At 61.2% G+C, this 24,942-nt stretch overlaps 1 protein-coding gene across 1 annotated transcript in view; it reads left to right on the forward strand.

Moving 5' to 3' along the window:
• The window catches only part of DBNL (drebrin like), a 33,641-nt gene extending 11,602 nt beyond the window's left edge, over nucleotides 1–22,039 (forward strand). The window contains exons 4-14 of the mRNA XM_075911090.1: nucleotides 3,493–3,567; nucleotides 6,146–6,292; nucleotides 7,511–7,588; nucleotides 11,725–11,876; nucleotides 13,989–14,043; nucleotides 14,474–14,548; nucleotides 15,768–15,873; nucleotides 18,211–18,363; nucleotides 18,617–18,744; nucleotides 20,220–20,325; nucleotides 20,713–22,039. Coding sequence (XP_075767205.1) covers nucleotides 3,493–3,567; nucleotides 6,146–6,292; nucleotides 7,511–7,588; nucleotides 11,725–11,876; nucleotides 13,989–14,043; nucleotides 14,474–14,548; nucleotides 15,768–15,873; nucleotides 18,211–18,363; nucleotides 18,617–18,744; nucleotides 20,220–20,325; nucleotides 20,713–20,852 — 1,215 coding nt within the window. The 3' untranslated portion in view covers nucleotides 20,853–22,039. The remainder of the gene's footprint in view (nucleotides 1–3,492; nucleotides 3,568–6,145; nucleotides 6,293–7,510; nucleotides 7,589–11,724; nucleotides 11,877–13,988; nucleotides 14,044–14,473; nucleotides 14,549–15,767; nucleotides 15,874–18,210; nucleotides 18,364–18,616; nucleotides 18,745–20,219; nucleotides 20,326–20,712) is intronic.
• The last annotated feature ends 2,903 nt before the right edge of the window (nucleotides 22,040–24,942 follow it).

A 24,942-nucleotide genomic window follows, 5' to 3' on the forward strand; every position in this document is an offset into this window, starting at 1 on the left:
CCCAGGCATCGCTACAGGCTGGGACTGGCTAAGCAGCAGTTCTGCAAAAAATGACCTGGGGATTGCAATAGATGGGAAGCTGGAGATGAGTCCGTGCTCAGTGGAAGTCAACAGGGTGCCCTGGTAGCCAAGCGGGCTGACAGCATATCCGGCTGCACTGGAAGGAGCATGGCCAGCGGATCCAGGGAAGTGATTATTCCCCTTTCTTCGGCTCTGGGGAGGCCAAGCTGGAGTGTTGTGTCCAGTTCTGGGCCCCCACTTCTGAAAGGACGTGCACACGTAGGAGAGTCCAGTGGAGCGCGATACAAATAATTAGGTGGCTGGGACACATGAGTTCTGAGGAGAACCTGAGGGAACTGGACTTATTTAGTGGGGATTCGATAGCAGCTTTCAGCTCCCTGACGAGGGTTCCAAAGAGGCTGGGGAGAGGCTGTTCTCATGGCAGAACAAGGAGCAATGGTTTCAAGTTGCAGTGGGGGAGGTCTAGGTGGTATATTAGGAAAAACTCTTTCCCTAGGAGGGTGGGGAAGCTCTGGGCCAGGTTCCCTAGGGAGGGGGTGGAATCTCCATTCCTAGAGGTGTTTAAGTCCTGGCTTGACACAGCCCTGGCTGGGCTGATTTCATTGGGTTTGGTCCTGCTTTGGCCAGGGTGCTGGACTCAGTGACTCCTGAGGTCTCTGCCCGCCCTAGTCTCCTCTGATTGTCATAGTTTTACTTTCTCTGGGTATGTCTACACTACAGCGCTAATTCGAACTAACTTAGTTCGAATTAGTTAATTCGAACTAAGCTAATTCGAATTAGCACATCCAGACTTAAAAACTAGTTTGAATTAGCGTTTTGCTAATTCGAACTAGCATGTCCACACTGAGTGGACCCTGAACCGAGGTTAAGGCTGGCCGGAAGCAGTGCCGGCAGGGCATCAGATGAGGACTTAGAGCATGGAGCTGCTGTCTCAGGCTAGCCGAGGGCTGTGCTTAAAGGGACCCGACTCCCACCCCGGACAGACAGTTCTCAGGGGTTCCCCGCTTGCAAAGCAGTCCTGGCTTGGAGTGCCCTGAGTGCCTACACTGGGCACATCACAGCACTCGGCCATCAGCCTGGCTGCACTTGCCGCAGGCTGCCATCCAGGGGGGGTCAGTCGGGGGGCTGCAGGAGAGCTTCCACCCCGAGGAGCCCGCAGAGCCAGCCCAGTCCTCCCCATCGGGAGCTCGTACCCCATTCCTCCCTCACCTCCTTCCACTTACCCCTCCCTAGCCCCCCTTTCCTGATGTACAAAATAAAGGACACGTGTTTTCAAAAATAGAAACTCTCTTTATTGAACAGAACACGGGGAGACTGGGAAAAGGAGGTGGGAGAGGGGAAGAGAGAGGGTGGGAGAGGGGAGGGCAACTAAAATGATCAGGGGTTTGGAACAGGTCCCATATGAAGAGAGGCTAAAGAGACTGGGACTTTTCAGCTTAGAAAAGAGGAGACTGAGGGGGGATAGGTTAGAGGTCTATAAAAGCATGAGTGGTGTGGAGAGGGTGCATAAAGAAAAGTTCTTCATTAGTTCCCATAATAGAAGGACTAGAGGACACCAAATGAAATGAATGGGTAGCAGGCTTCAAACTAATAACAGAAAGTTTTTCTTCACAAAGCAAGTAGTCAACCTGTGGAACTCCTTGCTGCAGGAGGCTGTGAAGGCTAGAACTATAAAAGAATTTAAAGAGAAGTTAGATCAATTCATGGAGGTTGGGTCCGTGGAGTGCTATTAGCCAGGGGGTAGAAATGGTGTCCCTGGCCTCTGTTTGTGGAAGGCTGGGATGGATGGCACGAGACAAATGGCTTGGTCATTGTCCTCGGTCCATCCCCTCCAGGGTACCTAGTGTGTCGGCAGACAGGCTACTGGGCTAGATGGACCTTTGGTCTGACCCAGTACAGCCATTCTAAGCTCAGGGTTCAGGGTCGGGGGTCTCAGTGGACCACCTTGATTTTCATGCCAACCTGCTCCTGGGTGGCCAGGCTGGCAGCTCTCCTGCCCTAGACGGCCACTTTCCTGTGCCTAGTGCGGAGGTCGTGGATGAGGTCCACGATGTCCGCACTAGACCAGGTGGGTGCCCGCCTCTTGCGGACCTGGGCAGGCTCCCGGGAGCCGCCAGCCTGGTCCCGGGAAGAGGCGGAGGGCTGGGTGGCAGCGGGTGGCTGGCTCAAGCCGTGCCAGGTGCAGGGTCTGCTGGCTGGGTGCTGGCAGGCTTGCACCTGGCACGGGCACCGTAGCCAGCCCGTGCCCCTTTAAGGGCTCCGGGGCCAGGAGGGGGGCAGAAGAGTTTCCCTGGTGGTGCCTAGAGTGGCCACCAGGGAAAGCTGGGAAGGGCTAGCCTCCCACTAGTTCGAATTAAGTGGCTACACACCCCTTAATTCGAACTAGTTAATTCGAACTAGGCGTTAGTCCTCGTAGAATGAGGTTTACCTAGTTCGAATTAAGCGCTCCGCTAGTTCGAATTAAGTTCGAACTAGCGGTTTGCATGTGTAGCGCCTATCAAAGTTCATTCGAACTAACGTCCGTTAGTTCGAATTAACTTTGTAGTGTAGACATACCCTCTTTATGGAAGCCGTTCCAACCCCTGGATCAGCTTTGTTGCTCTTTACTGATCTGTGTCCAGTTCCTGTGTCCTTCTGAGATGGGGCGCCCAGACCTGGACACAGCATTCGAGGTGCGCGCTCCATGGATGATGGGAGTCGTTACAGTGGCAGTAAATAGTGTTGGGTTATTTAGATTAAGGTTATTTAGGCTGCAAATATTTTGAAAGTATTTCAGAGTCAGATGCTTGCAAGTGGGGGAACTCGGAGTTGAGACTCCAGACTGAGCCTGTGCTGCGCGGTGCTGGGTTCTGAGTTGGTTATTGTGATGTGCTCCTCGTTGTGCTGTCTGAGCGTCCTCCAGCTACACACCTGCCACGTGTCGTTCTCTCAGCCCACCAGAGGAGAACTGTGCGCCAGGGAGTGTCTTGGTTTTGAAATGTCCGGGTTGCTACGGACTGACGTGGGCAGGCCGCTCAGAGACACGTACCTGCGCTTGGAGCAGAAGGCAGAGTGCCCCTGTGCTGGCTCTTAGGGCAGGTACACCCACTGGGTGCTGTGCATTACAGGTCCGCCTCTGTGGGGAAGAGGTGAACCTCTTGCAGCCCCACGTTGGGCACCTTGGCTCTGCTCAAGCTGTAGCTGCTCCTGCTGCCAGCTGGCGAGGTTCTCGGGTCAGTCCCTGGTGCGTCAGCTAAGCTGGCAGCCAGGTGTACAGGCCCAGCACCGAGGAGCAGGAGCCAGGCACCGGGAGCTCAGAGTTACGAAAGCAGGCGTCTGCCAGGTGGATGCTTATCTTACGTTCCTGCCCTTCGCTGTGCCTTGTGCACGCAGCCTCTCCTCCCCCGCCGTGGCTTCCCTGCCCAGAGGGTGTCCTGTGCCAGGGAGCCATGTGGGGGCCGCAGAGGGTTTCAGGGCCGTTTCTCTCTGCAGACGGGCGAAGGTGTGAACGACGTGCGAAAGGGAGCCTGCGCCAACCACGTCAGCACCATCGCGAACTTCCTAAAGGTACAGGCATGTTTCAGTCGGCTGTCCCTGAGCCCTCCCTGTTGTTCCAGCTCTGCAGCTCTGTTCTTCCTGCTGGGAAAGGGCAGGCCTGAGAGAGGAACAACCGGTATTGCAGGCCCTGGGTGAGCCCAGGCATCTCCTAAAGCAGCAGCCGGGCGTGCATGGAAATGCAGTTGGCACACCGCTGAGTCCCCTGAACCCCTGTGAAGTGCACCTGTTGGCCATCCCTTGGGGGCTTGGTAGACCCCTTCTTCTGAGCCTCTTTGAGAACAAACATGTTTTAGGGGGGGCTCCCCTATGAAAAGCAGTGCCTGATGGAAGGGGAAGAGGCAGCCCAGGGAGGCAGAGCTACAAGCATCCTTTCCCTGTTGCTTTGTGGGGAGTCACCTGTTAGTCACAGTTCTCCCTCGTATTTGGCTGCAGTTTGGGGGCCCGTAGCTCACCAAGCCAGCTTTCAGCAGCAGTCGTGCAGTAGGAGCTATTACAGCATCAGTGTGAAAGAGGCATGGAGTAGCCAGAGGCCCCAGGCCGCTGCGGAGCGGGGGGCATGGCGGGTCTTGCCTTCAGCCCCTTGCGCCCTCTCGCTCTGAGGCTTGACCTCGGAGCTCCCTTTGTCCTTGCCGAATCCAGAGAGTTCAAGGGGCCCGGGACTCAGGTCAGCCCAGAGGGAGGAGGATGGGTGACGGCGCGATTCCAAAAGGCGCGGCTGGGACCAGATCCCAGTGGTTCTTTGCCAGTCCCTTCCTCCCCTGCCGCGGGGGTCGTGCCAAACGCCGCCTGGGAGGGGGGCTCCCGTGCCGTAGGAAGTGTCTGCCCTGCACGGACAGCGGAGGGGTCATGCCGGCCTGCCCCCGCGTCACCTGCCGTGTCACAGCGGCGGGGTCATGCCGGCCTGCCCCCGCGTCACCTGCCGTGTCACAGCGGCGGGGTCATGCCGGCCTGCCCCCGCGTCACCTGCCGTGTCACAGCGGCGGGGTCATGCCGGCCTGCCCCCGCGTCACCTGCCGTGTCACAGCGGCGGGGTCATGCCGGCCTGCCCTCGTGTCACCTGCCGTGTCACAGCGGCGGGGTCATGCCGGCCTGCCCCCGCGTCACCTGCCGTGTCACAGCGGCGGGGTCATGCCGGCCTGCCCCCGCGTCACCTGCCGTGTCACAGCGGCGGGGTCATGCCGGCCTGCCCCCGCGTCACCTGCCGTGTCACAGCGGCGGAGTCATGCCGGCCTGCCCCCGCGTCACCTGCCGTGTCACAGCGGCGGGGTCATGCCGGCCTGCCCCCGCGTCACCTGCCGTGTCACAGCGGCGGGGTCATGCCGGCCTGCCCCCGCGTCACCTGCCGTGTCACAGCGGCGGGGTCGTGCCGGCCTGCCCTCGCGTCACCTGCCGTGTCACAGCAGCGGGGTCATGCCGGCCTGCCCCCGCGTCACCTGCCGTGTCACAGCGGCGGGGTCATGCCGGCCTGCCCTCGCGTCACCTGCCGTGTCACAGCGGCGGGGTCATGCCGGCCTGCCCCCGCGTCACCTGCCGTGTCACAGCGGCGGGGTCGTGCCGGCCTGCCCCCGCGTCACCTGCCGTGTCACAGCGGCGGGGTCGTGCCGGCCTGCCCTCGCGTCACCTGCCGTGTCACAGCAGCGGGGTCATGCCGGCCTGCCCTCGCGTCACCTGCCGTGTCACAGCGGCGGGGTCATGCCGGCCTGCCCCCGCGTCACCTGCCGTGTCACAGCGGCGGGGTCGTGCCGGCCTGCCCCCGCGTCACCTGCTGTGTCACAGCGGCGGGGTCGTGCCGGCCTGCCCTCGCGTCACCTGCCGTGTCACAGCGGCGGGGTCGTGCCGGCCTGCCCCCGCGTCACCTGCCGTGTCACAGCGGCGGGGTCGTGCCGGCCTGCCCTCGCGTCACCTGCCGTGTCACAGCGGCGGGGTCGTGCCGGCCTGCCCCCGCGTCACCTGCCGTGTCACAGCGGCGGGGTCGTGCCGGCCTGCCCTCGCGTCACCTGCCGTGTCACAGCGGCGGAGTCGTGCCGGCCTGCCCTCGCATCACCTGCCGTGTCACAGCGGCGGAGTCGTGCCGGCCTGCCCCCGCGTCACCTGCCGTGTCACAGCGGCGGGGTCGTGCCGGCCTGCCCCCGCGTCACCTGCCGTGTCACAGCGGCGGGGTCGTGCCGGCCTGTCCTCGCGTCACCTGCCGTGTCACAGCGGCGGGGTCGTGCCGGCCTGCCCCCGCGTCACCTGCCGGCCTGCCCCCGCGTCACCTGCCGTGTCACAGCGGCGGGGTCGTGCCGGCCTGTCCTCGCGTCACCTGCCGTGTCACAGCGGCGGGGTCGTGCCGGCCTGCCCTCGCGTCACCTGCCGGCCTGCCCCCGCGTCACCTGCCGTGTCACAGCGGCGGGGTCGTGCCGGCCTGCCCTCGCGTCACCTGCCGTGTCACAGCGGCGGGGTCGTGCCGGCCTGCCCTCGCGTCACCTGCCGTGTCACAGCGGCGGGGTCATGCCGGCCTGCCCCCGCGTCACCTGTCGTGTCATGCCATGGCAGCGTCCTTCACCCTCAGTCACCCGTCTCCTGCGTGCGCTGTGTGTCTGCCCAGGGCGCTCACGTGACGATAAACGCCCGGGCGGAGGAGGACGTGGAGCCTGACTCGATCATGGAGAAGGTCGCCAAGGCTTCCGGCGCAAACTACAACTTTCACAAAGGCGGCAGCCGGTTCCAGGATTCAGGCCCTCAGGCTCCCGTGGTGAGTTCCTGGGACGTGCCGGGTGACACTTGCTGCCCGGGGCTGTGGGGGGCTCCGTTGCGTGGCAAATGGGGCTGCTGGAGTGGGCTTGGCTCTGACCGTGCTGGGAGGGCCACGTGAGGGTTTTCTGACACCACCCGTACTCTTCATGGCCTCGCCCTCCGCATCTCAGAGTCTGTCTCCGGAGCGGATGCTGGGATGAGAGGAGAGACCAGCCTCTGAGACGCACCAAGTCTGCAGAGTGTCTGAGGGTTTGGGGGAGGGGCGTGAGGTCTTGTCTGTGTTCACTGAGCAGCAGTGTACGGGTGCAGGGTCCTCGAGCCCTTCCTTAAGCCTGCGCTTCACTGCCGGGGGGGAGCGGGTTAGATTTGTAATGCTGGGAGAGACGGCAGGTTGGCAGGAAGGAGATGAGAGACCCTCCCGGAGCCTAAGCCACTCTGGCCCCTCAGTGCGTTCCAAAGGGCCGTCTTCCCTACTGACTCGGAAGCAGCAGCATTCGAATGTCTAAAGCCCCTCTCCCAGATGCTAGAGTTCATGCGTGTCCGTGCGCACACGAATTCATGTAAGAGCCAGTTCTTTTCGGTTCCACACGTCAAACTGTTCAGACACGGCACAATGTAGCCGTGGTTCATCGAAACGCTAGACAAGGGGCAGAGTCCGGTTGCTGGCTGTCCCAGCCTGGCCACTGAGTGGCACTCTTGATCTTCCGCATCCCCTGCTTCTTGGTGCTACTTTCTCAGCTGCACGTGCCTCTCTGCCTTCCTCTTCTTCATGGAGACCTCTGCCGACGCTGTGAGGAGCTCTCAGTTCCTTAGCTTCTGCCACACGGTGGTGGGCGGGGGACTGATTCTTCCACTATCCAGATATTTACCCTCTGTCTGTTTTCCTTTCGGGTAATTTCCCTCCTTCGCCCTGCCAGTTTTATCTGGCTCTAAAATGCAGCGCTCAGATTGCAACTTCCTGTCTCTCTAGGCCCGGTTTCAGGGTCTGGCTCACGTGGAGTCATCCACATTCCCCTGGATTTCCCTTTCCAGGGCCCCTCCAGTGCTGAGGGAATTTGGAGACCCCCTGGAGCCCCACGGAACGCTTGTAGGTGCAGCCTCCTGGGAGGGGAACTTGGGAGGCGATGGGCTGCGCTGACAGTCTGCTGCAATTTTCTGATGGCTAGATCCTGGTTATATATTGTCTCAGCTGCGTGCTTCTCTTGGCCACTTCCAGGGCTCTGTCTACCAGAAGACAAACGCCATGTCTGAAATCAAGAGGGTCGGCAAAGATAGCTTCTGGGCCAAAGCAGAGGTGAGTCCCCGAGTGAGCGTTGGACTGGCGAGGGAGGCGTGACTTGGGTCAGCTCTTTGGATTTAACCTGCGGTTTTCTGTCACCACCTGCCTCTTCCTCCCCTTTGCCGACCGCTGGACATTGGATTTGTGGTGTGGAAGGGTTTGTTCTGCTTTGGGGGGCGGCTGTTTCCAGCTGCTATAGGAGTGACTGGAACAGGCGTCACCAATGTGTGTCCTGCTGGGTTTGTTAGGAGAAGTCCTGACGTGCTGCAGGAACCCAGCATGCGGCTGGGAGGGAAATTGTGCTTCCGATGAAGATTAACGAGATTTGTAAGTTTTCGTATTTCGGCAGCCCACCTCTGAGGCACTGGCCCTCAGTGCCCATCCAGATCCTTACTTGGGCTTCAGAACAGCTCAGACTTCCAGAATAACAAGCCTTGTGAATCGCTAGCTCAGTGAGTTCTCCGGAGTGCGCGCAAAGAACTTATGTAGGGAAGCTGAAGCGGGGATGTAACTGTGGGCGATTAACCGATTAGCAAAAGCTTATAGGTTAATGCCGCAGACTACACGCGTTTCCCTCCCACCCCCCAGACGGGGCTGCTGCCACCCTGCACTGCTGTCTCCTTATTGGTTTTTAAACTGGCTCCCCTTGCAGACCAGCTCCCGCCTGGCACCCCACACTGCAGCCTCTGATCCACCTGCCTGTCGCTCTCGGATACAGAGGCAGCAGCACAGAGTGTTGGGGGCTCCTCGGGAGTGGGGCTGGAGCGCACTGGCTGCCGGCCCCGCCTCCGGGGACTCTAGAACAGTCGTGTAACCGATGAGAATTCACGAGGCTACTCGACTATTCAATGAACCGATATCGAACATCCCGAAGCTGAAGCGCTGCATTGAGCTCGGGATACTCGGAGGTTTGCGGTGTCATCTCTCTTGTGGCAGTGAGTTCCGTAGGCTGGTCGAGCTCCAGGGGGAGTCTTGGCTCCTGCCCTCTTGAGTCTCTGCCATAGTGGTCGGCAGGTTCCCGGTCGAAGTGGGCTGCAACTGTTGTGGGAGGTGTCTCTTGGGAAAATGGGACAGACCCTAGGGGGCTCTGGCTAGGGAGCCAGTGTGCTGGGTGGGTGCTGCTGCGGCGAGTTTGGGTAAGCAGTCAGGCCACTGTGGTACGTAAAGGGCGTTTGACTCCACCCCTGGATCTACGTCCCGGGCTGTGACTACGAAGCCTGCAGCAGGGCCAGGATGGGAGCGCTCTGTGGCCAGGGCTGCGTCTGAGGGGACAGGGCAGTTTCCCAGACCTCCGCAGCAGGAAGTGGGGATGGTTTGCCCCTGGGCTGATGGGACGCGTGATAGCTGGAGGAGTCTGAAAGGAGCCCTAGGTCACGGCCTGAGCGAACAGCCCAGGGCAGGTGTTCTCCGTAGCAGGCAGTGTTACAGAGGCACTCCCCGCCTGCCTGCCAGTATCTTTGGCCAGCTGCTCCCTGGACACGGGCTAGGCCCTGAGAGAGCAGGGCAGCGGGGCGGTTCCTGTTGACATGGAGACGTCTGGAGCGGGGGGTCGTACTTGTCCTGCTGGCGCTCAAGCCCATGTTGCCTCATCCTTCCAGTGGCTTCCTGTAGGTGGGGGAGAGCAGGGAGTCTTGTGGGACCCCACTGACGAGGGGGCTGGAGGAGGTAGGGTTCCCCACAGGGACCCTCTGGGTTCAGTCTCGAGTCCTGTCGACACTGGCATGTTTTGTCGCCCAAAACTGCCTTTTGGCAACAAAACAGCAAGTGCGACTTTTGTCAGAAAAAACACCCAGTTCTGCCCACAAAAAACTTCCAGCTCCGCGAGAGACTTTCGTCTTTTCCCCTCCCCTTGCAGTCAACGAAGAGCCAGTGTGGACTCTGCGGTTTGTTTTGTCCAGAGAACTGGCTTCCGCCAGTATCCCGTAATGCCTGCCCTGCTGACTCTGCTCAGTGTTCTGCGATCTCTGCTGCCCTGCAGGCCTGCGCCCCTCAGGAAGTGTCAGACAGCCGAGAGAGCTGCTCTTTCTGGGAAACAGAGCAAATCCTTGGGATGCTCCTGTTCTGCCTGGCTAGGAGCACAGCACAGCTGCTGCCAGGGGAGGGTGGAGAGGCTGCTGTGCTGCTTTGACGTTCCTCAGCACGGAGAGCCTCCAGAGCTACAAGGGAATCCCAAGAAGCGCGGGAATCAGCTGTCCCTTCCCATCGCACTGCACTGTGGGATGCTTCCCCACGATGCTTTGCTCTGTCGACAGGGGGCGAGCCACAGGGCCATGAAATGTCGACAACAGGAGGCAGAAAAGACGGTTTGGCTGGTTTTCACTTTGGCGACTTTTGCCTGTCGACCGTGCTGATCGCCCAGCCCTCCCCGTGTAGACACAGCCCGAGTGGAAGGGCCGGAAGCGCTTCCCATGCTGCACAGAGGGGTAGCAGGCTGTGTAGCTACACTGTCCTGTGTGTGGCTAGCAGGCGGCCACCCACCAGGGCTGCAGGCAGTCTGGGTCCCGGCCTGGAGATGTGCAGGGCGTGGGGTGGGGTAAGGTTCTTGTGTATTAGTTGCTCCACCTGGGTTTGCACACTGATTAGAAGCAGGCTAGCTACATCTGCCTGCCCGCCGGGCATACGCCAGCTAGGAGCCCTCCAGTAGATCAACCCTTCAGGCAAGCGTGGCTACTTCTGTCGTGGCCAGGCAGAGAAAGGATGGCTCAGTTCCCTGCACTCTCTGCCACAGGCTCTCGGCGAGTCCCTGGGGAAGTCACTTAGCTGCCCATCGCCCTGCGTTACGTGGGGGATGTGCATGAGGTCGCGCCGTCGGAGGCTCCTGGGTTCAGGCGCTGTGGGGCTGGGGCCCGCTCAGTAGCCGAGTGACTTGGGTAGCTGGGTGGTGAGGTTAAAGGTTCGCCTCCCTCGGCAAAGACCATCCCTGGTGGGGGGCGTCTGTGGCACGGACTCTGTCTTGCAAGCTTCCCGCCATGGTTAACTTCACCCGCCTCCCGCCCTGGGGCCTCCAGTGTCTGCAGCTGCTGCCCCTGTCCCCCCCCCCGCCCCCCCCAACGCCGCCGTGCTCATGGCTCCTGTGCCCGCCGCCAGCCCAGCCGTCCCTGCAACGGAGCGGAGCCCGAGTAGCAAAGGGAGGCGGTTGGGGGAGTGTTTGCTAGCGTGGCCGCCCCGCGGAGGGCCAGTTGCTGGGGCTTTGTAACACTCGGTCGCCCTTGTGTTGGGGCCAGTCGATCGGAGGGGAACGAGGTTCTTGTCCCAGAACTAACCCCCAGGAGTTCCCGCAGGGGCCCTCCGTGCATAGGGCCTAAAGCCAGGGAGGCTCCGAGCAGCACGGATCGGACTAATGCGGCCCTGGGGCCACGGCCTTGGCATAAGCTCTTAGACGGACGTAGCTGCACCCTCCCTTAGGGACATGGTGGTAAGAGACGGGACCAGCCCAGTTTCTGGCAGGCCGATGGGCCCGGTGTCCGGGTCCCTCAATGCCCAAGGCAGACGCCAGCTAAGGATGGAGCTGACGGGTCAAAGGGAGAGCTGCAGTGATGGGAACGCTCCTCTCCATGGGGCTTTGCCCTGTCATCGGGCCTGAGCACCATCGTGGATATTGCTAGTGACACCTTCCTGCCCCTCGTGCTCCGGCGGGTATCACTGCCGTGGGCCTGCCGCCCCGTTCACCGCTCCACCCGGCGCCTGGGCAGGCTGTGCTGGTTCCCCAGAGCGTAGGGCACTGTCAGGCCACTTACCCATGGCCAGGGTAACGGGCCTACCCGACTGAGCTGACGCCAGCCTGTTCACACTGGTGCCTGGCAGGGTACGGGCGCTAGGTCCCTTGCATCACAGCTGGCTCCAGTCAGCCCTGAGCCCCCGGTCCGGGAGTTCTGCTCTCTGGTCCCGTCGGGAAGGGGATGGGCCTGGTTGCTTACATGAGCCAGCAGGGCTTGGAGGGCAGGTGCTGGGTTCGGGTTCTGCGCTCCACAGGGAGCTCTTGGAGGCCGCAGGAACTGGAGGGGGTGCTGGAGCAGCCAGGGTGCACAGTCACTGGCCAAGCGTCCGAGGGGCGGTGGAGGCTGCAGTCTCCCGGAATGTGGGTGATTCCGGTGGGGAAGAGGGTGGGGGTTGCGCGGCTGTGACCGGATGTGGTGCCCTCTCGCCCTCAGAAAGACGAGGAGAACCGCCGGCTGGAGGAGAAGAGGCGAGCAGGGGAGGAGCAGCAGCGGCTGGACAGGGAGCGCCGGGAACGGGAGCTGCAGGAGGCAGCCGGGAGGGAGCGAAGGTTTAAGGAGCGAGCCAGCGAGATCGATGCTCAGAAGTGAGTCTCTCTGCCAGCTCCCTGCCTCTTGCCAGGCTCCTTCCCTCTGACCTGCCAGCCGCTTTATTCCTGTAGCTGGCCCCAGAGCCAGCCCCCGCCAGCAGACTCTGGGGTGACGACCTACCTAGACCCTACCCTGCCTGTCCAGCCAGATTCCTGGGGTCTCCTACCATCCCCTGCCCCGCGCCAGTCTCCCCGTCGGGTCAGTGGGGGGCCCCGTGGCTCTGGCTGCGCACGCTGTCACAGTCCCTCGTGGATTTCCTGTCTGTGCAATCGCTGGAAGCTGCCATTCAAGCAGCCGTCCCTTCCAGACACACCCAGGCTGCTCGCCCCCAGGACGGACGGACAGCCGCCCACAGCACGCTCCTCCGAGCCTCCTGCAGACGTAGAGTGCACAACCCCAGCTCCAGCCACCGCCCGGCTTCGTGCTACTGCCCACTCGCTAGCCTGTTAGTCTGCAGGAGCTCAGCACTACGGCCGTACCCTGCAGACCCGGCTCGACCAGCCTCCTGAGCTCTGTCCAATGGGGCTCCTGTCCGGAATCGCTGGAAGGGCCTCAGGTGGAGCTTCCAGCTCTGCTTGTTGAGAAGCTTCAGCTGCAGGTCTCCCTGCCCCATCCCTCTGTGCCCTGTCCCCCCGCCGGGCAAAGAGCTTTGCCTCCTCCCCCTTGGAACTGCCTCTCCCTCGGGCAGCCCTCTCCTACTCGGACTTGCTTGGACCATCGGCCTAGGGACCAATTGATGTGGCCACAGCCCAGCCTTAGAAAGACGAGAGACTCTCTCCTCCGTGTATCCCTGAGGCCGGCCGGGGTACGTGTACGGCGCGGGCCCCGCGGCGGCCGGGGTGTGTGTACGGCGCTGGCCCCGCGGCGACCGGGGTGTGTGTACGGCGCGGGCCCCGCGGCGACCGGGGTGTGTGTACGGCGCTGGCCCCGCGGCGACCGGGGTGTGTGTACGGCGCTGGCCCCGCGGCGACCGGGGTGTGTGTACGGCGCTGGCCCCGCGGCGGCCGGGGTGTGTGTACGGCGCTGGCCCTGCGGCGGCCGGGGTGTGTGTACGGCGCGGGCCCCGCGGCGGCCGGGGTACGTGTACGGCGCGGGCCCCGCGGCGGCCGGGGTACGTGTACGGCGCGGGCCCCGCGGCGGCCGTGTCCAGGCTGTTTCCACGTTGGTGGCTGCCTGGCCCGTGTGCAAACCTCACTCTGTAGCTGCTACCTAAAACCAAATGCCAGGAGGCGCGACCCGGCTGCAAAGGCAGCTCCCCCGCCGCAGCCCGCGTCCACCGCTTGCATTCCCATTTGCAGCCTGACCTCCTCCCACGCGGAGGGCCCAGCCCTACAGCTCCGGGGCGTTGCAGCGTCTTGGCACCGCACAGCCAGGGCAAGGGGGCGGGAGCTGAAGGTGCCAGCGGACGAGGAGCTGAGAGTGTGGGACGCTGAGCCGAGAGATGGCTCCTGTCCCTGCTCGCTGGGGTCCAGCTTGGCAGCGCTTTTGGTGTGAGACCGGAATGGGTGCTGGGGATGTCTGCACGGCGCCTGGAGCCCCGCTCCCACAAAGAGCCATTGGCCAGGGGCGCCGAGCCGGCAGGGAGCCAGCCAGTGATAAGTGCAGGGGTAGGACGGGCTCCCAGCATTTCCCACCCCTTGCCCTCCTGAGAGGGGACAGGAAGCCTGAAATCGCAACTCTGCCTCCAGCGCAGCCACCAAGGCCACGGGGCATGGAGAGCCGTGGCTCATCTCCCTGCCACGAGGAGCGAGCCACGTGGGCGCTCACCTTCCCTTCTTCCTTCCAGTGGGGCCATATCCTGGCTCCAGCGCTCAGCCCCAGTCTGTGTGCCCAGCCCTTGAAGGGCACGCGGGGAGGGAAGAGGGCCCCCGGTGGTACACGGGGACCCAGAGAGGCCACATCTCCTTGCTGCTGCCCCACATGGCTCAGAGTGGGGAGTCAGGGGGTCTGTCCGGGTCCCCCTGCCTTAAGCCAGAGTCTCAGGAAATGCTTCCCCCTCCTGGAGCTGGCTCTCGGCCGGACACAGGGCCCTGTGCAGTGCGAAGCAGCAGAGCCGGGACCCCGCCAGCCTGGTCGCTCTTTAACTCCAGCTTCTTACTTACACGCAGGAAATACCAGCAGCAGCAGGATGTGGAGAACAGGGACAAGGAGAAGGAGCAATGGGTGAGGCTGGACACTCGCGGGCCGTCTCTCCTGCCTCTTACTCGGCCTCGTGCAGAAATCCGGGGCGGGGGCGGGGCTCCTGGAGTAGCATGGAGGTCTGGGGGCTCCGGACATCCGGCAGCTGGATAGCGGGATGCCGATTGGCAGCGGCGGGGCAAACGGGCGTGAGGCTTCCCGTGTGGCGCACGAGCAGGGGGTCAGGAAGGGCTCACATGTGCGATGCACAGAGTGGCCTTGTCAGAGCGTCAGCCCCTCGCCTCCAAGCCTGGCACGTTGGGCTGCCTAGCTCCATGGCGACCCTCCTTCCGCTGCCGCCCCTCGTGCCTGGCCCCCTGGAGCCGGGGGAAGCCATGGTTTGGGGGGCAGGGAGGGGAGCTGGCCTGTGGCTGCTTGCCTGGCAGGGAGAGCAAAGAGTTGTCTTGTGCCACAGAAGGAGCAGGAAAAGGAGCATCAAGCTGCCCAGCGGAGGGGCCTGCGGAGGAGCGAGTCTGTGGAGAAAGCTCAGGTAGGTGAGAGGAGCAGCCCTGAGACCTGCCAGCCGGGCCGGGGGCCCCTTTTCCTGCCACTCCTCCATGCACGTGGCACAAGCCGGCCCTCGCTGGAACCCCCCTTTCGCTCCCCTCCCCTCAAAGGCGCTGGGGACCCAGCAGTCCCGTGTATTGCCTCCCCTCCTGGGCCTTCAGCGGGGAGCTTGTCTCCTGGGGGCAGCGAGTCAGTTTCTCAGGCCTTGGGTGTCCTCAGGGCTGGCTGGCCTCTTCCCTGACTTGCTGTGGGTCATCTGAGGGGCACGGACGCCTGTCTGCCCCCCCACCCCCACCCCGCGGCCCTGCTTCTCTTGGTGACACAGCAGCTTGTCCCTGACGCTCCTGGAGCTGGGGAGATTTTGCTCCCCCTCCCCATACTGCGTATCCTGTGGAGGCAGGGGCAGATGTCCCCTGCTGTCCTGGAGGCTGCAGTCGCTTGCCCCAGCGGCTGGGGCTTGTTCTTCCCACAGTTTCCTGTATTTTTATGAAGGGGGGGAGAGGGTGAAATTTAGTTCCCGGTCATGAGTGAGACCCCTGCTGCTGCTCTGGCACTCGCCACGAGAGGCCTCAGCAGAACAAGTGAGACCCGCCCTGTCCGTGCGTCGCCCCTGCCTGTTTCCCGCGGGCAGGCGGCCGTGCTGAGGAGGACTGGCAGGGCACCGCGGGCCTCGGTGCCGTCACAGGGTTGTCACTGTTGCAGGATACCACAGTGACCGTTCTGCCAGGGTCCATGGCCAGACAGGACCGCTGTGGTCACCGAGTCTGACCTGTGTAGCACAGGCCTGGAGAACGTCCCCACAAGAACTCCTAGGGCAGAGCTAGAAAAGCATCGATTGAAAAACACCCAGTGGTGGAGACTCCACCGCAGCCCTGGGGAAATTGTTCCAGTGCGTAGTGTCTCAGGTACAGACGTACCCCGGAGGGATGGGCATGGCTAGTCACGTAGTTACTTGAAATCTACCGTCCCTAGTACCCAGGACAGCCCCATTCGGGCGTGGAGCTGGTGAGACTCAGCAGAGACTTGTTGGGAATGACCAGAACCGTTCTAAGGCTGCTGGGGCAGGCGGGTCGGTAACACCCAGTGATCCAGGACACGAGGGGGATCCACTCTCCGAAAAGCAAACCGCCTGCTAGCACTGCACTGCAAAGCCAAGGGAAGGATGGCTTCATGGGTGTGCCTGTGCCCTTTCCTCCTCGCAGGAAGCGGCATCGCTGATCGCCCAGAGATCCATGAACCCACGGGACATCTTCAAGCAGAAGGAGCGGTCGATGCCCTCGGACGCAGCAGCCTTCGGTTCCCACCCAGGTACAGCGCTGGAGTGGAACTCAGCAGACAGCGGTGCTGGCTGGTAGGCACGTGCCCGGGGGCTGCAGCGCTCCCCGGGGAAGACGCTGTCAGTGCCTCGTTACACGCAGCTCTGCAGCCTGGGAGCGGGGGAGAGGAAGCCGTTCTGTTCTCAGCTTGGGGTTGGGATGGGCATACTGCTCTAGCGTGCCAAAGGCAACCGTGCCTTCCAGTGCCCAGTGTGAAGCTGACAGAACTGTCACGCCTCCGTATGCTCTGTGCTACAGGTGAGGCAATGTCCCGAGGTAAGTTTCTCAAACACTTCCCAGTGCCAGCCTCTCTGTTCAGCCGCTGGTAACTCGGCCCGGTTGTCGAAGCCGAGGCGCGCCAGGTCTCTGCGGCGTCCTCTTAACATTTCAACACCAGGAGATTTGTTAAAGTTGAGTCGAGAAGGGCCCCTTGTGCTCCGCTGGTCTCACTCCTGTGATCTTTCCCTTCCTTCGCCTCCCCTCTTTGAACCAGGGACCTTCAGCTCCACACGTGACAGCCACTTAGCGGAGGGTCGGTGATACCCTTAGGGGACTAGGACAGGAGAACTGGCCTTTCTTTGCTGCAGGCTCCCTGTAGGACCCAGGGATAAGCGAGCGAACAGCAGCTTAGTGCAGCAGTGGAAATGTCTCCTTGTGTCCAAGGAGCTGAACGTTCAGAAATACTGCGGCTGGGCTTGAGCGCGCGGGGCAGGAAAACCAGAACCTTTGCTGCTGTTTAGATGGTTTCCATCTGCTTCTTCGAACAGCTCTGGCATCTCCAGGGTTTGCAGCAGGCCCTTGAGAATGGATGGCCGACAGCCCCGGTGTAGAGAGGTGCCTGCTGCACCACATGGGCCAGGGCTTGGGATTAGTCCCAGGAAACTGTCACATGCCCAAGCCTGGGGGTGCTGGCTCCCCACAGTCCAGTGAGTGCTCTTCCAGCACTGGGCATGCCTCAAAGCCGCCCGCGCTTATGGAGCTACCCCCTCGCTCCCTCCCGGCAAATGCCTGGCAGTGCCGCTGCATTAGATGCCAGGCGACCGGTCGTTCGGCTTTTACCCTCTCCCACCGGCGGCTTCTCCGGCTGCTTTGTGTTCCACAAGCCTCATCATGGCTCAGGGGGCAAATCGGACAGAGGACCCGAGTGCCTCCCCAGGTACCACGGCTATTTGGCTAGGCTGTAACCACCAAACCACTGCTGTAACCATTGGGCAAGATTCCCTTCCCAGAGCCAGGATTCGAACCGACACCCTGGGTACCTCGTGCTCTGCAGCGGGCTGGAGTTGTGCAGGCAGAGTCCTACTGGGGAAGTGTGTGTCCCATCCCCCTCTAGTGGTGGATACGGAGGGTAACCGCTGCCTCCTTCAGCTCAAGGGCTACAGGACTCTCCTGCAGATTGCTGGCTAGAAGCAGGCAGCCTGGCAGCTTAGTGGGGCTGGTTGGGGGGCGTCTGGGACAGCCCCATCCCGGAGGCCCCCCCCGGCCATTCAGGGAGCAAGGGAGGGGGGCCTGCAGCTGCACGTACCCAGTCACTGAGTGGTGGGTTTTTCTTTTGGCTGACTAGGGAGCGAGGCGAAGTGCACACCCTGCTCTCGCGCCGGCTGCCCCGGGCAGAGGAAGGCCACAGGCCGTGCACTTGGCCTCGCTCCCTAGTGAGCAAAAAGGAAAAGAAACTACTCAGGGACCGGGTAAGTGCAGCTGCAGCCCCCCCCATCACCGGAAATGTCGCCCTTGCCCCCCCCCCACTCCTCCAGCTCTCTGCCCTGACTCCCACCCCCCCAAACCCTCCGCCCCCCATACGCCACCCCCCACTTAAATTCCCTACAGGTCCTGCTGCAGGGCCAACCCTCCCCGCCCCTCGTGTGATCGGCCAGGGCCTGTGAGAGTCGGAGTGTCCAGCCCTGCTGACGGCCACCGGGGTCTTCGTGGTGCCACACGAGGGCGCTCCCGTCTTTGCAGTTTCCTCTTGAAACCCCGGGAAGACCCTGGGGGCGGGCAGGGGAGGAGCCTCGTTCTGGCTGCAGAGCCCCGCACGCCGCACCCTTGTGCCGGTCACTCAGCGCATGGGCCGCCTGCCCCACGTAGCGCCCAGGATGGACGGCGCTGCAGCGGGGGGGGAAGGAGGCTGGGGTCCGTAGATCCCTGCCTCACATTCTGCCTCTGCTGTCGTGGGGCGGCAGGAGGAGGCAGGGGCAGCCCCTGGGCCAGGCCTCGGGAACGCTCACGAGCACGGGGCGGTGGAGTGCAGAGCGGGCGCTTGCCATTTGTGCTCTTCTCCGACAAGCTCGCCTGGCAGGCCTAGTGCGGGTCTCTCTCCCTTCCTTCCCAGGCAAGCTGCGGAGCCCCTTCCTGCAGAAGGAGAGCAGCCCGGTCCATGCTCCTGCCTCTCCGGTCCACTCCTCTGCCCAGGACTTCCATCCACCCTCCCTTGTCCATCCCCCTGCTCAGGAGACACCGCCAGCCTCTCCGGCTCCTAGCTCAGGTGCGTGGCTTCACCTTCCCCACCAGGGAGAGCTTTCCGAGCAGTCTGCCGGCTAGTCTGGCTTCTGCCCCTCTCTCCACGACTCAGAGGGGTGGCCGGAGCTGCAGGCTGGCAACCCAGATGTACTGGTCGGTCCCCACTTCTGAGCGTGGCCTGGTGCCTCCAGCCTCTCTCTGCGGGCTGAGACGGGAGGGAGGGAGAGCCGGGCTCGCGAGGGGATTGACGCCGCATGGTGTTCTGTGTTTCTTTCCAGGTGATGCTGCCGTGCAGGACGCCGGGTACAGAGTAGCCCGCCCGGTCTCCCCCCCGCAAGTGGAAGAGGAATCCCTGTACGAGGAACCGCCTGAGGAGTCGGCTGTCTACGAAGAGCCCCCCACCCCGGTGGGTTTCATTTCGAAAACAGGCTGCTCAGCTGCGCGAAGATTTGCTAGATCAGCAGTTCTCGAACTGGGGCACTTCAGGGGGTCCACGCGTCTTGTCCACCACTCCTGGTGCCTCCTGCTGGGGTGGAGAGGGGAGGTGTGGGTCTAGCAGAAGATATTCCCAATTTGTGGTAGTTTTCCCCACACGGGGTTTGCAAGTCTCAGCATCGAGTGTAGCTGCGTACGGTAGGTTGGTAAACGTGGCATAGGCTGGTATCGGGGAGCTGAGCAAGTGAGGCTGGGGAGGTCGTCTCCCTTGGGCAGCGGCCGCGTGCGTCAGACTCCCTTGTACCTCGTGCCGCAATCTCTCTTTGCATGGTTAGCACGTCAGCGCTTTCCATCGCCTGCGTAGCACAGCGAAGCGCCTCCCTTGCCGCTGGGCGCCTGTGCCCGTTCAGAAACACAGAGTAGCTTTGCCGTAGCCGGCGGTTGTGTGATTCCCACATTCTTTCGGCACCCAGTCTGGTGCTGGTTTTAGGGGGTTTGTGTAACCCAGATTGATCTATCCTGGGAGTACTCCAGAAACCCACTAGAGATTAGGGGTAATCTGTCCTGACAACACCCTCGTGCGGTAAGGCAGTGCTGTGAGCCGCATGGCTGAGGCCCAGGAGAGACGCTGGCTCCTGTCGGGACCTATGTGTCTCTAATCCCAACAAGTGACTTGTCCAGGATCATGCAGGGAGTCTTTTGGAGCCACATCTCTTACAGCCCAGGCTGGTGCTCTAACCCCTGGGCCTTGCTGCCTCCCCGATTTGTGTCCAGATGGGATACCTTGGCTGGGGTCCGATGCGCATGGCCATCCACGCCTTTCTGCTGTTGCTGTCTGGCTGGTCACTGGGCAGGCAGTTCCACTGCTGTCCTTTGGAGAAGCCACAGGGCATCGGCCTGCAGCGAACCCCCTTGTTCTGCTGAGGCCAGAGAGCAAAATGTGAAAGGTGAAGTGTGTTCCCTTTTACATCAAAGGGACCACCCTTTGGGTCCCTTACTTTACTTGTGTGTGTATGGACACGCACGCGCGCACACATCCATGAATTTATTGTGGTTTTTAAAATTTTGAAAGCTGGCTTGAATATTTTAAATAGGGAGGCGGGGTAAAAATATTTTAAATAAATAAATAAAATGCTGCTAAAGGGGCGTTTGGGTCGGTCCGATGTCGCTGTGGCACGGTCGCTAAAGCATCACTCGCTGCAGGTCCCAAACAGACCGCTGCCTGCTCCTCTCGTGCACGGGGGAGCCTGGGGAGGGGATCCGTGTGTGGCGTTGGGTAGCTGGTCTTGTTTGGAGTGCGGTGGGACAGAGCTAGGGTGCACCGCACACAGTGCACTGGTCTGGACTGCTGGGCTCCCACGCGGATCCGGCCCGTGGCCCTCCCGTAGCAAATGCAAACTCCTCCCTGTCTGACGCTGTTTCCATTTGCCTGCCTCCTCTGCACAGGAGCAGCTTGAAGATGCCAAATACGAGTATGCTGTGGAGTACCAGCAGCAGCCGGACTTGGAGGGGAAGGGGCTGTGCGCCCGAGCGCTGTACGACTATCAGGCTGGTAGGTGGCTTCTTTTCTGGGGATTGTCAGCCCCGGGGTCTGAGTGTCACACACCCCACTCGCCGGACAGAGACCTCTCTACCTGTGCCCCGGCTCCGTGGGTAGCCTGGGAAGGCCCCACCCAGATCCTGCGCGGGGTCCAGATCCAGTCGGGCGGTGGAGCCCTGTGTCCGTCACAACTCAGTGACTTCCCGTGGCCATCAGTGCGAATGCCGCACTGCTCAGAGCGATGGCGTCTTTCATGCCACCTCCACGCCTGGCCCCAGAAATGCCATCGCAGGGGAAGAGGGGGGTTAGGGGACAGGGAGTTTCCCCTTGTGACCAGCGGTCCCCGTGGCTCATATGCAATCAGCCGGCTTCTGCCCTTCCCCCGTTGTCTCGTTCCAGCCGACGACACGGAGATCTCCTTCGACCCTGAGAACATCATCACCAACATCGAGATGATTGACGAGGGCTGGTGGCGTGGCTACGGCCCGGACGGCCACTTCGGCATGTTCCCTGCCAACTACGTGGAACTGATCGAATAAGCAGCCGCTGGGGGAAGGGGCGGGGAGCGCTGACCCCGACCGCGGCTGCGTGAAATCGGGTTCTCCAGGGTTGGAATTGTGTGGTTGTTGGGCAGCAAGTGTCATTGCCGTCTCCCCTGGCACCCCAGCAATGCTCTGCTGCCCTCTTTCCCTCCAGCATAGCTGACACTTGCGGTGAAGGTCTGAAATGAGCCGGGGCCATCTGCATCCCTTCTCCACATTTCACTCGAGTGCTGATACCTTTCCGGGGGAGGGGCGGGGGTGTGTTTAGTTCCCACTGCATTTGAGGGGGGAATGAAAGGGATTAATCCCTGTGGTAACTGAACACTGTGGAGCATGTCATGGTGTGGCAGCATCTTGCACAACTCCTGGACAGCGGTCAGGTACAGAGCTGGGTTAAGGATCTGTACCATGCATGCATAGGACCAATGTTCCATTTACCAGTACGTCCCAGAGGGTTTGCCTCCCCAGGGACTAGCAACCAGTGCACAGTCACACTGGTGGGGAAGGCCTAGATTTCCTGAGGTGCACACGGCCGACTTTTCCTCCTGCTTGCTGGCTCAGAAGAGCTGCAGGGCTTTTCTTCCTCCGTTCCAGAAAGCCCTGCTCGGAGCTGAGCTCCGGCACGGGAAAGCCGCTGCGCAAAGGAGACTCTTGTGCGGAATTTAGCAAGGTGAACGTAGGCTTTATAACCAACCCCCCTGCTCAGTCGTGTTCCCTGCCTTAGACGTAATCCAGTAACTATCACTGTGCCCTGGAAGCACTGGGGATCCAAACGTAGCTATTCCCACCCTCCCTCTCCCCCGCTACATGTTTACCTCCCTTACGATGCTTGAAAAACAATCCTCCGTCTAAAGCTGCTGGAGTCTGTTCCCCAGCCCTGACTAGCCCCCTTGCAGCTGCGAGAGAGAGAGAGAGAGAGAGAGAATGTCCTGGCTGCTCCAGCCTGCCCCCTCCCGCCCCAAGCCTCTGCAGCTGCAGGGAGAATGACTCCCAGCCGGTTGTGCCATTCCGGCCGCGTGAGCGCTGACCGCCGGGGGGTTACATTCCTTCCCGTCTGCTCATCCTCCCTGGGGCCCCAGCCTCTGGGTCTTGTGCCTGGGAGGACCTCCCCTCTCGCTCACCTTTCCCTTAGGAGTGCCGATGGAAAAAATAAAGGGCTTTTCTGTGGTGATGGCTGCAGCCGATGGCTGGGGGTCTCGTGGATCATTGCAGAGGGGGAGGGCCTTGGGCTGCACCTTTCTTGCTGGAGGGCAGAGGCCTGGCTGGGGGCAGGCAGAGCCAACATCAGGCATTGATGCTTAAACAAGAACCAGTGGGTGTGTGCGATGCCTTACTTCCTGGGCCTGGTCCAGCCGCAGAAACACCAGCTCCCTGAAGCCCCCTTCCAAAACCGTAACGGTGCAGCTGCCTGGGCCTACTGCAGCCCCTCGTCCTGGTCCAGTATTTCTCCTCCCTGCATAGAACAGCTCGGAACGGTCCCCTCCCCCCGCATCCTCTGCAGGGAAGACTGAAGTCATTCAGGGTGGCCTAGGGGGCAGAGCTCTGGGCTGATCAGCAGATCTGTGTTCTAGTCCTGGCTCTGCTGGATGAACTCGGGCAAGTCAGTTCCCTGGGCCTTGCCTCTGTTTCTCCATGAACGAGACATCGATTGGCACCGTTGTCCATGGGGATGGGGGCCTGAGAAGAGGGCACAGCTGTACGCTCAGGTGGCCGTGGATAATGCTTTGCTGGGACAGTGGTGCAAGGAGAGAGGGTGGCAAGGGAAACAAAAGGGGAGGGAAAGCTGCTGTGTTGGAGGTCATGCAAGGCCAGGGGCGGGGATGGAATGGCTACTACAAGAGTGGGGTGTGGGGGTGTGTTGGTGTAACTTCTCTGTGATTTTGTGAATCCAAGTCAGGCTTGATATACATACACATCATGCCAAGTGCGTACATGCTTAGATACCCCCCCCTCCCCCACACACACACACACACTCTGGGTGCTTTAAAAGGGCCAATTTCCTGAAGCTGAAAACAACTTGTGAGCAAAACGGATGAGAGGAACGTTTTTGAAAACAAAGTTGAACAAGAGTCAGGAGTTGAATATTTTGCTCAGATGCTCACAATTGCATAATCCAGAAAGGCGGCTTGTTTTCTTAAAAAATTCTCCTGGGAGAGTAGGCCAGTGAAAACAGCAATAATAAAACACATCTAGCTAAACAAATGAAAGAAGGAGAAATAGGTTGCAGTTATGAAATGCATAACCCCCTTCCTAAGAGAAGCTGAAACCATTAGTGAATAAGCTAATGGGAGCAGGGCCAGCAGAGCCTTGGGAGTCAAACTGAACGATGGGAAATTTAAAGCCAGTGATTAAGCTGTGGAACTCCTTGCCCATGGATGTTTCTGGGACCAAGAGCTTATCTGTTTGGTAACAGGGCATTCCTATGGACAGGTAGAATTAATGCAAACTCACAAAGTTCTTTTTGAGCGGGTGCCCCTCCCTCCCCCACCCAATCTGCTCCAACGTCAGAAGCATCAACCTCTTGGCTTGGTACTACGGAAGCAAAACTTCCTCTGGTACCAGCAGCCAGGAGATCCCAGGGTGCTCCAGAGAAGCACAGCTCCAGCAAGTCATAGATACTGTCTGTAAAGGGGCAGGTCGGCCCGGTGCCGGCATTCCTCCAGAACAGCATGGTCCACATCACTGCTGCATTGGCCCTGCCTTGCTCTGCACCTCTGGTACCAGGCAAATGGGAACGTCACCCACCTTTGGCGCCAGCACCGCCTGGTTTTCCCCCGCTGGTTCTGTCCCCCTTCAGCTGCTGCATGTGTAGCGCAGGGTTCCCTGACTCCAGGGGTTTGTCCTTTTCAGCTGAGCCGACTCCTCACTGCTTATGGATACAGAACAAGTCTGCGGAGTGAAGCCTCCAGCTTTCCAGTGCTCCTGGTACTACAGGCTTCTCTGCCTTTTTCTCCGGGGCCTCCCCCTCTGCCACTGAATGCCTCCTTCCTTTTGTCTCCGAGGGGCGGGGAGGCCCAGGGCCCGGCACCCCAGCCAGACGTGACTCAGCCGGCAGCTAGAGCGGAAGGTTCATTCGTCGACAGGGGCAGCATAGAACAGACTTAGCTCAGTACCCAAAAGCCTCGGGGAGGGGGGACCCAGAGATGGCCCTGACCTCTCCCTGCACCCCAAGCCAGCTAAGGCTGATTCACACCCAGCTCCTGGCCCCAGCCCTTCGGCCCGGCTCTTCCTTGGCTTTGTCCTGTTTCCCAGGTAAAAGGTGTCACTTGGTCATACCCCCTCCCAGGCACAGGTAACGAAAGGCACCGGCCATTGCATATGGGTGGGAAGCTATCGCACCGAAGTTTCCATCCCCATCTAGGTATTGGTGCAGTGCCCAGGGAAACTGAGGCACACATCTGTAGTTGCTGCAGGGCGGTAGAACTCACATGCAACAGGACAAGGTGAATACACTCCCCACTCCGTCACAGCTCCCCCACAATGGGGCACATGTCACTGCATCTCCCTGCCCCTGGGCAGCAACGCCCGTCACCCCATGGGCGACGCGGCTCGTGTGAAGTGCAGGGACTGGGGTCCTGGACACAGCCTGTGGCCGATACTCACCGGTGGGCCCCAGGCTGCCTGGGTTCCACTCTTGACTCTGCCCTGACTCACTGCCTGATCCTGGGTGAGTCACAGCCCCACCTTGTGCCTCAGTTTCCCCCTCCAGCTGGGGATAACACTAAGGCTCCTGCATGGGGATGTGTTAGCAGGAATTGGGCTTCATGGGGCAGAACCACTCACTTGGCATCTGTGACTCACCCCCCTCCCCAGGGACCCACCAACGTCCCGGTGTCAGAGAACTGCCATTATCCTGGCGGGATAGAGCCTCCTGCCCAGAGCTTGTCCCCGGTGTGCCAGGAGACAGGGGTTTCAGATCTGCCTGGGGAGGCGAGGGGAGCGTCCTGGGCAGTGGCTCGTTATTCATTTCTATCCCTCTCCCCCAGCACAGTTACTCGGTTGCCCTTCGCCATGGCACTGGTCTGCCCCCTCCCACACGCTCCAGCCAGCTGGCAGCCTTGGGGCAGAGCCGGGCAGCTCACCAGTG

This window comes from Pelodiscus sinensis, chromosome 28 (genome assembly GCF_049634645.1).
Source record: "Pelodiscus sinensis isolate JC-2024 chromosome 28, ASM4963464v1, whole genome shotgun sequence".
In the NCBI taxonomy this organism is placed as follows: domain Eukaryota; kingdom Metazoa; phylum Chordata; order Testudines; family Trionychidae; genus Pelodiscus; species Pelodiscus sinensis.